At 43.8% G+C, this 14,644-nt stretch overlaps 1 protein-coding gene across 4 annotated transcripts in view; it reads right to left on the reverse strand.

Annotated features, from left to right (window-relative positions):
* Nucleotides 1–10,936, reverse strand: part of TCP11L1 (t-complex 11 like 1) — a 32,401-nt gene extending 21,465 nt beyond the window's left edge. For 2 of the 4 annotated variants that reach the window (XM_074013992.1, XM_045371655.3), the window contains exons 1-2: nucleotides 10,729–10,936; nucleotides 7,441–7,627 (exon numbers count right to left, since the gene is read on the reverse strand). Coding sequence is in view for 3 of the 4 variants with exons in the window: in XM_045371655.3 (XP_045227590.2) it covers nucleotides 7,441–7,603 (163 nt within the window). In the remaining variant the exon portion in view is untranslated. Of the gene's footprint in view, nucleotides 1–7,440; nucleotides 7,628–10,117; nucleotides 10,272–10,316 lie in introns of those variants that run through there. The other 2 variants (XM_074013991.1, XM_005578258.5) reach the window with 2 other exon arrangements.
* Nucleotides 10,937–14,644: the final 3,708 nt, after the last annotated feature.

Here is a 14,644-nt window from a genome sequence, read left to right on the forward strand (position 1 = left end):
ATAAGAATACAGAATAAATAAATCTGGTTTTGTGGATATTGCTAAAACATAATAAATATTCAAAATCAAAGCCCAATATATCTTTTCAATTAAAAAAAAATTTTTTTTAACTTTTAAGTTCAGGGGTACATGTGCAAATTTGTTACACAGGTAATCTCGTGTCACGGGGGCTTGTTATGGAGATTATTTTGTCACCCAGTTATTAAGTCTAGTCCTCATTATTTTTCTTGATCCTCTCCCTTCTCCCACTCTCCAGTAGACACCAGCGTCTGTTGTTCCCCTCTATGTGTATATTATTAAGATGTCAATTTTCCCCAAATCAATCTATTGGTTAAATGCAATCCCAATCAGAAGGCTTTTTTGTTGAAACTGACAAACTAATTCTAAAATTTATATGGAAACACAAAAGACCTCGAAAAGCCAAAACTATTTTGAACAAGAAAAATAAAGTTAGAGGACTGACACTGATTTCAAGACTTATTATAAAACTATAATAATCAAGACAGTGTATTTTTAGCATAAGGATATATAGAAATTCAGGGCAGAATATCCAGAAATAGACTGATATACACACACACATATGTATATATGTGGTCAACAGACAAAGATAGGCTGGGCATGGTGGCTCATGTACTTTGGGAGGCTGAAGCAGGTTGATTGCTTGAGGCCAGGAGTTCGAGACCAGCCTGGACAACATGGTAAAACCCTGTCTCTACTAAAAATCATTTAAGCCCAGGAGACAGAGGTTGCAGTGAGCCAAGATTGTGCCACTGCCCTCCAGTCTGGGTGATAGAGCAATACTCTGTCTCAATCAAATGGTGCTACAACAATTAAGCATCTATATGTAAAAGAATTACTCTATCACGCCTGTAATCCCAGCACTTTGAGAGGCCGAGGCAGGCAGATCACAAGGTCAGGAGATCGAGACCATCCTGGCTAACATGATGAAACCCTGTCTCTACTACAAATACAAAAAATTAGCCAGGCATGGTGGCGGGCGCCTGTAGTCCCAGCTACTTGGGAGGCTGAGGCAGGAGAATGGTGTGAACCCAGGAGGCCAAGCTTGCAGCGAGCTGAGATCACACCACTGCACTCCATCTGGCTTTGTGGATATTGCTAAATATAATAAATATCCAAGCAAGACTCCATCTCAAAAAGAAAAAAAAAATTAATTACTCTAGATCCTTCTCTCACATGGTAAACAAAAAGGAACTCAAAATGGATTGCAGAGCCGGGCAAGGTGACTCATGCCTGTAATCCCAGCCCTTTGGGAGGCCAAGGCGCAAAAATTGCTTGAGGCCAGGAGTTTGAGAACAGCCTGGGCAACATGGCGAAACCCCATCTCTACAAAAAATACAAAAATTAGCCAGGTGTGGTGGCATGCGCCTGTAGTCTCAGCTACTCAGGAGGCTGAGGCGGGAAGACGGCTTAAGCCCAGGAGGCGGAAGTTGCAGTGAGCCATGATCCCGCCACAGCACTCCAGCTTAGGTGACAGAGACCTTGTCTCAAAAAGAAAAACAAAAGAATCACAGACAAAAATCTTTGTGATCTTGGATTAGGTAAAGATTTCTTAGATAGGATACAAAAAGCTCAACCTACAAAATAAAAAATGGATAATTTGGATTTTATCAAAATTTAAAGTGTACACTCCATGACAGACTCTATTAAGAAAATAAAAAGGTTTTTTTTGTTGTTGTTTGTTTTTTGAAACAGGGTCTTATTCTGTTGCCCAAACTCAAGAGTGATCATAGCTCACTGTGGCCTCAACCTCCCGAGTAGCTGGGACTATAGGAGCACGCCTGGCTCAGTAGGGATTTGCTGTATGTATACATATGTATAAATATATGCTTATTTTTAAATTATTTCTGTTACCAGTTATCAGAAAATGAAACTTCCACTGTGGGTACGTCAATATCAAGCATCAGGTGTTATTATCAAGCATCAGGTGTTATTAAACTCCACCAAGTTCTTACCCCTTAAGAAGAAACTCAGATTAATATTAGGACTTCCAAGTTTTTAACTTTGCTTTTGCAAAAAATAATAAATGTCTTATCATCTGAAATTTACGAAAATAACAGAAACACATCAAGTCCTCTCGGTGAATTTTTTTTTGAGACGGAGTCTTGCTCTGTCACCCAGGCTGGAGTGCAGTGGCACGATCTCGGCTCACTGCAACCTCCGCCTTCCGGGTTCAAGTGACTCTCCTGCCTCAGCCTCCCAAGTAGCTGGGACTACAGGTGCATGCCACCACACCCAGCTAATTTTTGTATTTTTAGTAGAGACGGGGTTTCACCACGTTGGCCAGTATGGTCTCAATCTCTTGACCTTGTGATCCACCTGCCTTGGCCTCCCAAAGTGCTGTGATTACAGGCATGAGCCACCGTGCCTGGCCGGATTTGTTATTTCCCAATAATTTTAGTCATCTGGGTAATAATAGGCACCATTACTTTGCTGCCTAGTCATGAAAAACAGTGGTTGGGGCAAATCAGTAAGAAATTTCTCTTCCTCTAGACTCTGTTGAGTATGACCTTGAACAAGTCACTTAAATCTTGCAGGGTCTGTGTTTCTCCATATGCAAAAAGAAGAGACTTAAGGGTGTGCTATGAAATATAAGAATCCTCCAAATTTTAAACAAGCGCATTCTCAGTGTTTTGGGCATACTTGGAACAAAACAGCTTGCACCAAGTACTAAGAACCTCACCATTCAGGAAGAAGAAAATTTTCAGGAACTGTCCATGTTTGAGACTACTTAAAATCAAACTTATCAATGACAGGTATCTGACCATGAAAGATAAAAGCTACAGTTCTAAGATAAGATCAGGACATATTACCCATGTACATATAGAGGAATTATTCATTGCATACAAATTATAGGGTTGTGGGGATTTTGTTTTGTGAGAGTTCTCAAATTTACCAATTTCATAAATGAAAACTTGGTAAAGATTGCATAAAATTGCATAAAGATGCAATTTGGTGGATAACACGTCTTCACCTCAGTTTGTGAAGAGAACCTGAGTTGTAATAGGAGCCATGAAAAAATGGTAAGGTCAACTCAGACATGGTGGTGCACACTTGTAGTCTCAGCTACTAGGGAGGCTGAGGTGGGTGAATCACTTGAGCCCAGGAGTTCAAGGCCAGCCTGGGCAACATAGAGCAATCTGGTCTTAAAAAAAAAAAAAAAAAAAAAAAAAAGTAAAGTTACATGTAACTTACCCGGGAGTTTATTTTATATGACACAAAGCTAAAGTTGTTGCTAAATTCTGTTATTTTGTTACAGCATTTGCCCACTGATGCCCTGTTAGAGAAACTGAAAACCATGTTAGTTTAAACATGACTTTTGAGAGGCTGGCAGACAGATTCCAAAATAAAATGAAGTTCTAATTTAGAATGGTTGTAACTCTCTTTCTTTACAAAGGTATCCTGAGATGTCTCTACACTCTGAAAAGATGCTGTTAGTCACATAAGTGGATGGACATTTATGGAGGGCAAGACGGCAACTGTCACTCAAACAGCTACTATAGAATGAGTACAGTAAAGCCAGGGTAAAGGTTACCCATAGTACTTATTATGTTGATGGAAACTGCTTGTTAATTTGTCTTCCTCACTAGCCTGCAAGCTCCATGAGGACAGAGAATCTGTGCCTGGTTCACTGCTGGATCCCTGACATACAGTATGCACTCAACAAATATTTGACTGATTGAATATGGAAACACCATAATTCAAAGGCTAGTCACGAGCTTTAGAAATGTAAGTTCTCATGTCACCTATTCATCTAAAGATGACTGGGATCTACTAATTAAATTCACAAGGACCCGATTTCATAAACGAAGGTCCTAAGTGGGAGATATTAACTGGAATAACAATTGATGTTTGTCATCTGAATATAGCATCTTTTACTGGTCAACTAGGTGGTTAAATGTTAGAACAGAGGGTATTTTGTGAGAAGAGCATTAAAGTATAAATAGTAGAAGATCTTAGAGAAAACATTGTTAAGTTACAGTTGACTGATCCTTACTCTGTTTAAAGGATCTCTGTTTAAAGAACAGATAATCTTTTACAATCAAATCACCACCTCAAATCAGTACCAATCAATTTTTTACAAGCCAGCCATTTTTCCTTTTTCAATGTTCTGCATCAGTTACATCAGCAATTCCACTCTTTTTTTTTTTCTTTTTCTTGAGATAGTTTCCCTCTTGTCACCCAGGCTGGAATGCAATGGCACAATCTCAGTTCACAGCAACCTCTGCTTCCCAGGTTCAAGCAATTCTCCTGCCTCAGCCTACCAAGTAGCTGGGATTACAGGCACGCACCACCACTCCCGGCTAATTTTTGTATTTTTAGTAGAAACAGGGTTTCGCCATGTTGGCCAGGCTGGTCTTGAACTCCTGACCTCAGGTGATTCACCCGTCTCAGCCTCCCAAAGTGCTTATAGACGTGAGCCACCGCGCCTGGCCTAGCAATTCCACTCTTAAAGTATTATTCTGTGTTATAATTTAAAACAATAAATGTTCTCTTTTTGCTACTTACATTTTAATTTGTAGAATTCCAAATGTGATTTTAGAGTTAAACTCAGTAGCTACACATTTACAGAGTTTGGGGGAAATGTCTGCAAACTATTAATTCCATAGTTTGTAAATCCTTATTTATGTTCTATGTGTTCAATAATGCTTCCTTACCTGATCCCCAAATAATGGGGTCTTAGCTTTATCTTTTGGGTTTATAGCCCTGTACCTACCTAATACTACAGGAGAAATAGGAAGTCAGACAAAAGGAATATCTTAGGGCATTGATTTTAAACCTTATTTTGGTACAGACCACTAAGAGAACTTAATGAAAGCTTCCATGACCTTATTTCTAAAAACACGCATATCAAAACAAATGTTGATGTACTTTTTTGGCTATTACTAGATCCCCTAAATCTTGATCATAGGTCCCAGGATGAGTAGTTTTGCCTTAAGGGCATAACTACACACAATTTCAGATAATGTAGCTTAGTACTGGTTTGACATTAATTTGGAATCATGCCATCAGACTGACAGGATGCCAAAGGTGAAGCCATCAACCAAAGAATGGCTGAACCTATAAAAGTTAAAATTATTTTAAAAAATTAAAAGCAACCAACCAACTGTTGGGAGAAACTGAGGCAGGGCTTGCATGTCTGACATAATGTAAAAGAGTCTTGGAACATGTCCGAGGTCAAGGGTCTAAAACCCCTCGTGGCCTTGGGAACACCAAGCTCTGTGCTAAAGGGTGGAAGGCTGCCCTGCTGCACCATAATCTAAGCCCAGGGCATAAAAACCCTCGTGGCTTGAATGGAATCCAGGGCTCAGGGCACAAAACCCCTCGTGGCCTCTGAAATGTGTCTAGACTTGCTGGCTCCTTGCTTCTAGCACTGCTAGGCTCATATATCGATTGTATCTTAAACTAGAAGAACATGTTTCCCATTATCTCAAGTAGCGGAACATGTTCCACACGCTTCAAAGAAAATGCCAAACTGTCACAGCTGTAGATCGTGTGCTTGATACACTGCTTTCTTTCAACCCCCACATCCTCACCACCCGCTTCTTTGTTTGATTACCAATAAATAGCGTGGGCTTCTAGAGCTTGGGGCCTTAGCAGCCTCCATACTAGCATCAGCCCCCTAGACCCACTTTATGCACTCTTAAACTTGTCTTTTCTCATTCCTTTGACTCTACTGGACTTCGTCACCCCCACGTTAGGTCTGGCCGTCCCAACAACCAACAGACCAATAAAGAGTGACTGAAGACATAAACCAAAAGTTCTTTAGCAGAAACTATAGATTGTAAAGCTATCACGTTAGCCATATACATCTACATTACAGCAATCAATCCTGGTCTCTTTATTTTTTTTATTTTTATTTTTTTGAGAGAGGTTTGTCTTACTCTCTCATCCAGGCTGGAGTGCGGTGACATGATCACGGCTCACTGCAGCCTTGACCTCCCCAGCTCAAGTGATCCTCCTGTCCCAGCTTCCCAAGCAGCTGCGACTACAGCCATGTACCACCATGCTCAGCTAATTTTTTTTTTTTTTAAAGACAAGGTCTCACTTTGTCACCCAGACTGAAGTGTAGTGGCACAATTTCAGCTCACTGCAGCCTCCACCTCCCAGGTTCAAGGGATCCTCCTGTCTCAGCTCCACAGGTAGCTGGGACTATAGGCATGTGCCACCATGCCCAGCTAATTTTTATTTTTTGTAGAGATGAGGTCTCATTATGTTGCCCAGGCTGGTCTTGAACTCCTGGACTCAAGTGATCCTCCTGCCTCAGCCTCCCAAAGTGCTGGTATTACAGGTATGAGCCACTATGCCTGGCTAATCCTGGCATCTTTAAATGCAATAGATGACATGTTAGTAGCAATAATATAACAACAACTAATGTTTATTAAGCATTTATTACCTGCAAAGCACTGTTCTAACTGCCTTACAGGAATTCATTTAATCTTTACTGCTACCCTAAGAAATATTGTACTTTCCTCATTTTAAAGACAGGAAAACAGAAGTTTTCTGACTACACATATTGGAGACAGGCCTACCAAATGCACGATAGACTGTGCTAGTAACAACATGCTTCCGTGGACACAATTTGACCTAATAGTTGATTTATTAAAATCTATGTGATAATAAATCAGAATAAAATAGGGTCCATTAATGTTTGCTAGAAGAATACCATGTTGACTAATAAATTGCCTGGGAAGGGCTTTGATCATTTTAGAAGAAACACACCCCAAAACCCAAAAATGTCTGTACTTTTTCCAAATATGTACAACTACTGATCATCTACAATTTAAAGGGATAACATCAATACCGACATTGCTAGACTATGACGTTCCCTCTTAAAAACTTGCATTTTTGGACTCACTTCAAAATGCTTGAGGTACTCTTCATAAAAGACATGAATTGAGGCAACCACTGGGAATGCCTGAAGATACTGCCACCCTTTCATTTAAGAGGCTTGCTCCTTGCCAGGGATCTGAAATGACTTCACCACACACATTCAGCAAACTGAATTCCCTCAAGCTTGTGGGAACTAAGCCTTCAGGCAGAGAATTAGGGTGTGGTGAACTTACTCACATTTTTTTTTAACCTGCACAAGCACAGTCCTGGCAGGAATTAGCCTCAGACTTTTCAAACACCCTTTCAATAAAAGCGGCAATTTGTACTCCACCCTCCTATTTCTTAGAGCACTTCAGAGACTGGAGTGTCACTGAGGCTGGAGAAAGACAGGCACATACTGGACATTATTCTAAAATGTTAATTTCCCATGCAATTGAAAATCCACAAGTAGCTAGGCTGCCAGCTGAGGAACTGCTATCATTCCTAAATGCGAACCTAGCTCAGGGCCACATACACAAGGAGGCCTCATAAAACTGTCACCTGAAAACAATGACAATATTGCATCTAATCAAAGTCAAATTTGCTTACAGTGAGGTCTTTGCACTCTTTGGGGGCTGGAGGAGTCTGACTTTATTGCTTTCTGTAAGGCTTCATCAGCACCTTCCACAGCATCTTCGAGGCCTTGCTCAGAATCATTGGATTTTGATTTTCCTGCTTCATTTACATTGGACTTGTCAAGGTTTTCAGACATTCTCAATTAAGTTTATCCACTTTCCTAGGAAAGAAAAACACAAAAAAAGAACTAAAAGTATTCTAGCTCTGTCACCAACTAGCAATGTGACTCAGGGCAAATCATTTAATCTCTTTGAGTTTCAGTTTTCTTGTTTGTAGAATAAATGAGCTTGCTAAGATCTTATCCAGCTATAATACTCCACTTCAATGACTAAACAGATACTTGTAAAATGACATTTGTAATTTATCAGATTTCGGGATCTCAGGTAGCAGTTAGTTGGAATATCTTTGTCCTACTCCTGAGTAGCATGTTACAGGAATACAGGGCCTTAAACTATTAGAAGACACACTTTAAACTGCCTGCTGCTACTATTTTAATCAGTGATTCAATCTTAAATTCTTTACTTTCATTCCTAAGAGCAGATTGGTAAACTCTTTGGAAATAATGCTTTTAATCGGGCTTACAAGTGAATATACCGGGCTAAAGGGTTGATTCCTTGATATTATCACGTGAATAAGATACCTAGAGATGATAGAAACTAGAATTTTATTTTATTTTATTTTTTTTGAGATGGAGTTTTGCTCTCGTTGCCCAGGCTGGAGTGCAACTGAGCATTCTCGGCCCACTGCAACCTCCGCCTGTTAGGTTTAAACAATTCTCCTGCCTCAGCCTCCCAAGTAGCTGAGATTACTGGTGTGTGTCACCACGCCCAGCTAATTTTTTGTTTTGTTTTGTTTTGCACTCCAGCCTGGGCGACAGAGCAAGACTCCGTCTCAAAAAAAAAAAAAAAAAAAAAAAAAAAAAGGCCTGTTTTAATTACAGTAAAAGTTTTAGTCAATTCCTCCCCTCTCCCTTTTCCTAGGGTGTTTCTGGGAGAGAATAAAGACACAATGTTTCTGCATTTGCTGAAAATAATCAACATTTGTAACATCAGCACTTGAAGATCACAAAACATTTTCATAAGCACTAATTAGACTTTCTTACACACAGGGAACATAATCAAGTGATCAAAAGAAATGTCAACTGATTTAGGGAGTTTGGCAGACTGTGTTCTGCATATTAGAGAGGTGAAGAATCACCTGATAGAATTATGTGACATTTCAGAGAACTCCATTAAACAGAATGAAGTTACTGGAATTGAAATATTCAGGCCTGCCTTTTTTTTTTTTTGAGACAGACTCTTGCACTGTTGCCCAGATTGAAGTGCAGTGGCGCCATCTCGACTCAGCTCACTGCAACCTCTGCCTCCTGGGTTCAAGGGATTCTTCTGCCTCAGCCTCCCCAGTAGCTGGGATTACAGGAACCTGCCACACGCCTTGCTAATTTTTGTATTTTTAGTATAGATGGGGTTTCACTATGTTGGCCAGGCTCGTGTCTAACTCCTGACCTCTAGTGATCCGCCTGCCTCGGCCTCCCAAAATGCTGGGATTATAGGCGTGAGCCACTGTGCCTGACCCAGACCTGTATTAATATGAAGGTTGTTTTCATGTATTTCCCCTTTCTAGTCTCATTTTAGCTTCCAACACCCCACTGGAGACACCCATCTCCTCTGTATCCTAAATCCTATTAGGGTCAGGAAATGCTCCAAGATCCAAAGGATAACATTACCAGCATATTCTATGAGAAAGGACAAACAAAACGCTTCTAATTTTATCCTCTTCACACGCTGAGAAGGAGCCCAGGAGGGATGAAGTAATTCATTCTGTGCGGTGAGGAGGAAAGGCAGGATTTCTAGGTCTCTAATCAGCTTAGTAAACTAACCCCATCCTTTTATGATTGAGTTCAGGTCCTATCTCTTCCCAGGACACTTCCCAGACCTCACCAGTGATTGCACCTTTCTCAACTCCTGCAGGGCAGGCTAGTCGACATTTAGCATTTGTCACTGCCTTAAATTCAATTCAAAGTGTGCTTATTTAAATAGAAAGATGCAAATACATAGTCTAGAGGGGGAGGCAGACAGGCTTACAAGGAGCCATAATGAAACTTAAGCCTTAGTGGCATTATGAAATTGCCCAGGGAATATAGCAAAGGAAGAAACTAACTCCGCCTGGAAGGAGATTGAGAAAACCTTCCCAGAAAAGATGACATTTACACTGATCTTTAAAAGGAGTAGGATTTCACCTAGTTAAAACATGTCTGGAGGGGGAGAGGAGGTGAAAAGAAGGGCATTTCACTCAGAGGACAGAAGCCAAGGCACAAGAAAATCAGAAAAGGAAGTGGCTAGTGATAATGGAAAGATGCGTTGGGGCCAGATGGTAAAAGTGCTAGTTTTTATTTTAAAATTCTCCACCTAGATTTCGAACTTCTTACGGGCCAGGAAAAGTCATATTCCCCACTTATGCTCCATCCGTATATCCCCCAAATAGACACCCACAAGTATCTGTTGATAGAGATGAATCCCTACGTCATCTCTGTGATGTCATTGTATGTGGGAGGGGTGGGCGTTGGTTTCACACACACCTGGGCCCCAATTCTGGCTCTTTACTAGCTGAGTAACTTCAGTTTCCTCCTCTGTAAAATACAGCTACCTACCTGCTTGGTTTGGGGGAGACATGAAACGAGGGATCGTGCACGGCAGAGGCTGGCACACAGCAGGCCTTCTACAAATGGGAACTCTAATTAAAGGGCTCTAGGATGTGGCCAGGAACCATTTAATTTGCTTATATCGCGCGCATCCATTCAACCCCCACTGTGTCTAAAAAGAGAGCCGAGGGGAGGAGGATTCTCGCACTTGCCAAGAAGACGGTCATCCGTCGGGGCTGCACGCGGGCCTAGGCTGGACACAAGAGGCTCCCCAGCAGAAAGGGTCTTTCAGCAAAAGAAAGGGGCTCTGTCCCCGGCGCCGGGAATCACCTCCTCTGGCACTGAGCTCCACTCGCGCCCGGCGTCCGGATTCCGTTGTAAACAGCTGTTCTGGCCAGCGAGGGAGTGGCAGGGCCGGGAGCAGGGAGGACGCGGGCGCGCCGAGAGGGCGGCCTTGAGGGGTGAGCCCCACCCGCCCGCGGACCCCGCCTCTTCCTCGCCTGCCCCCGACATCCCGGGACGGGATCCGACGGGAAGAGACGAAGAGATGCCTGCGACTTGGACCGCGCGCCTCCCAGGCGGGCCCAGCCAGCCTCCGCCCCAGCTCCCGCTCTCCTCACCTGCCGCGGAGTCAGCGTTCTTCCTCCTGCCGCTCCCGCCGCGCGAATCAGGCGCGGGCTGGCGCCGCGGCGGAAGCCGGAGGGATGCGCGGCAGGCTGGGGGGGTTCAGCCTCTGCTCCTCCGAGGCCGCATCCCTCGCCACGCGGCGGGCGGTCCTCCCAGCCCGACTCGGGTGGGCAGCGGTCAGAGCGGCCGCTTCTCAGCATCAGGAAGGAGGAGACTGCTCTTGGCCGGGAGGCGCCAATATAGGGCAGCGCCATGTCTTCGTACGGAAAGGCAGGCGGTTCTTTCCCCTGCTTGCCGAAGGGGTTCAGTAAGCGGTGACTCGCAGCTGGGCGGCGCCATGTTTCTTCAGGGAGCGGTGGAAAGCGTGGCCGATGACCGCTGAGGGGGCTCCGTGGGCAGTGGCTCCGAGCCAAGAGTGGCCCGCTCAACGCAGCGAGGCGCCATTTTTCCGTACGGAAACGTAAGAGGAGCGGCCGAGTGCCCGCCGATGAGTCTCAGCGGGCTGTGGCTCGAAGCTGGGGATAGCCCGCCCCACGCAGGGAGGCGCCATGTTTCCATACGGAAAGGCGGAGGGCGCGGCCACATCCCAGTCCCTGGGATGGGTGACGGGAGGAGAAAGGGAGGCGGAGAAGGCGCGGGTCAGTCAAAAGAAGAAATACGAAGCAACTGCATCGGAAACCTTCCCCGTCCGTTCTTTGAAATTTAATTATGCCATCCTCTTTGTAGCTACACGAAGTTTATTCCCCTTCTCTCATTTTGGCTGTTTTTAAAAAAGTTGGGCCGGGCGCAGCGGCTCACGCCTGTAATCCCAGCACTTTGAGAGGCCGAAGCGGGCGGATCATGAGGTCAAGAAATCGAGACCATCCTGGCCAACATGGTGAAACCCTGTCTCTACCAAAAATACGAAAATTAGCTGGGCGTGGTGGCGCGCGCTTGTAGTCCCAGCTATTCGGGAGGCTGAGGCAGGAGAATCGCTTGAATCCAGGAGGCGGAGGATACAGTGAGCTGAGATAGCGCCACTGCACTCCATCCTGGAGACAGACCGAGACTCCGTCTCAAAAAAAAAAAAAAAAAAAAGCAACAAAGCAGTTGGAGTGAAATTGCTGTTTTCAAACACTGCTAAATAGATCACATGTGGGTAGTTATTGCTAACGTATTGAAGGCCGAGTGCAATACAAGACCCTCAAACCATTTACTGACTTGCATATTAAAGTCTTTTTGCTTTAAAAAAGAAAAAGACAAAAACAGTTCTCAGGTGAAGATTCCCTTTTTTGGAGGAAAAAACACCAAAAACCCTTAAGATACTCAACTAAATGGAACTGTTAAGACCTGCAAAGAAAACATGCAGTTCTTCTGAGTCTAGACTCATACCATAAAGTCTCCAATGTTTTTCAGCAGTGAGTACAACTTGCAATCTCAGGGGCAGGGGTTGGAAAACTATTATCCAAAACTCTGGGGCGTGATGCCAGACAAGTTTTAAAAGCTTCTCTGGGAAAGCAGGCTAGAACCACCTCCCTTACCTTCCTTAAAAGATTAATATGGCCGGGCTTAATGGCTCACGCCTGTAATCCTGACACTTAGGGAGGTCGAGGCGGGCGGATCACCTGAGGTCAGGGGTTCAAGACCAGCCTGGCCAACATGGCGAAACCCCGTCTGTACTAAAAATACAAAAATTAGCTGGGCATGGTGGCAGGCACCTGTAATCCCAGCTCCTGGGGAGGCTGAGGCAGAAGAATCACTTGAACCTGGGAGGTGGAGGTTGCAGTGAGCAGAGATTGCACCCCTGCACTCCAGCCTGGGTAACAGAGTGAAACTACATCTCAAAAAAAAAAAAAAAAAAAAAATTAATATGACCAATTTTCACTTGGTTAGGAGCAAGTGAATGAATACACTCAAGTTTCACCTGGAGAGGATACTGCAACAGTACCAAAATCACTGATTTAATTTGGGATATTTCACTTGTAATCTTGTAATGTTATGTACTGTTTCAATATTCAAAAACTATATATAGACACATTCCATTTTGATCTTTGGCTGCAAGCACTGGAAATTCAAATTACCTTAAGGTAAAGGGAGTTCACTGCAAGGACATAGGACTTGGAGGGAGAAAGGTGGCAGCCACTCTAGAGGTCGGCTACTGCCCCTGGACACACGGGATCCCTCTTGTCACATCTCTGCTTGCTGTAGTCCATTCCACTCTTTATGCTACAGGGTGGTCTCTGTACTTTCTTAATTGATGCTCCTCAATTTAAATTTAAATCCCATCTCTACTAAAAATACAAAAAATTAGCCGGGCGTGGTGGCGGGTGCCCGTGGTCTCAGCTACCCAGGAGGCTGAGGCAGGAGAATGGCGTGAACCTGGGAGGCGGAGCTTGCAGTGAGCCGAGATCGCGCCACTGCACTCCAGCCTGGGCCACAGAGCGAGACTATGCCTAAAAAAAAAAAAAAAAAAATTCCTAGTGTAAGTGGACCTGCACAGTTCAAATTTCTGGTGTTGAAAGGTCACCTGTATATCTTCACAGTGCACTCATGCCACATAATCATTAACTTAGTTAAAAAGGTATTAAAAACTTTAGCTCTAATGCCCAGTTTACGAGAACTATAGGATACAAAGGAACGTGATAAAGGACAGCCCAGACTTGTCATCAAAAAAATTCAGACTGAGGAAAACGCAAGAACAACTGACCAAGTTTATTTAACAATAGAGACAGACACACAGACAGACAAAAAGACAAAGATATGAGAAGGGTGGAAGGAGAAAGGAGAACTTACTTTTTTTTTTTTGAGACAGAGTCTTGCTCTGTCACCAGGCTGGAGTGCAGTGGTGCAATCTCGGCTCACGGCAACCTCTGTCTCCTGGGTTCAAGGGATTCTCCTGCCTCAGCCTCCCGAGTAGCTGGGACCACAGGTGCGTGCCCCCACGCCCGACTAATTTTTGTATTTTTAGGAGAGACGGGCTTTCACCATGTTGGCGAGGATGGTCTCGATCTCTTGACCTCGTGATCCGTCCATCTCAGCCTCCCAAAGTGCTAGGATTACAGGCGTGAGCCACGGCGAGTGGCCGAAGATTTTTTTTTTTTTGAGATGGAGTCTCACTCTATCATCCAGGATGGAGTGCAGTGGTGCATCTCAGCTCACTGCAAGCTCTGCTTCCCAGGTTCACACCATTCTCCTGCCTCAGCCTCCCAAGTAGCTGGGACTACAGGTGCCTGCCACCATACCCAACTAATTTTTTTTTGTGTGTGTGTGTGGTTTTTTTTTTTTTTTTTTTTTAGTAAAGACGAGGTTTCACCATGTTAGCCAGGATGGTCTCGATCTCCTGACCTCGTGATCCGCCCGCCTTAGCCTCCCAAAGTGCTGGGATTACAGAATTTACAGATTTTTTGTTTTTTGAAACAGAGTCTCGCTCTATTGCCCAGGCTGGAGTGCAGTGGCATGATCTCGGCTCACTACAAGCTCTGCCTCCCAGGTTCACACCACTCTCCTGCCTCAGGCTTCCAGGTAGCTGGGACTACAGGCGCCCGCCACCATGCTCGGCTAATTTTTTGTATTTTTTTTTTTTTTTAGTAGAGACGGGGTTTCACCATGTTAGCCAGGATGGTCTCGATCTCCTGACCTCGTGGCCCGCCCGCCTTGGACTCCCAATGTGCTGGGATTACAGGCTTGAGCCACTGCGCCCGGCCCAGAACTTACAGATTTTTAAAGAGAAACTTACACACATCAACCAGGTGCAATTTATGGACATTTGAATCTCCATTTGAATAAACTGTCAAAATCATTTGAGATCATCATAAGATTTCAACACTAACTGCAAACCTGATATTAAGGAGTTGTAGGTTTATGTGAATGACAATGGTATCATGGTTGTTTTTTTAATGTCCTTTTTGTCATGCACACCAACATTTTATA

The sequence above is a fragment of the Macaca fascicularis genome, chromosome 14, assembly GCF_037993035.2.
Source record: "Macaca fascicularis isolate 582-1 chromosome 14, T2T-MFA8v1.1".
Classification (NCBI taxonomy): Eukaryota; Metazoa; Chordata; class Mammalia; order Primates; family Cercopithecidae; genus Macaca; species Macaca fascicularis.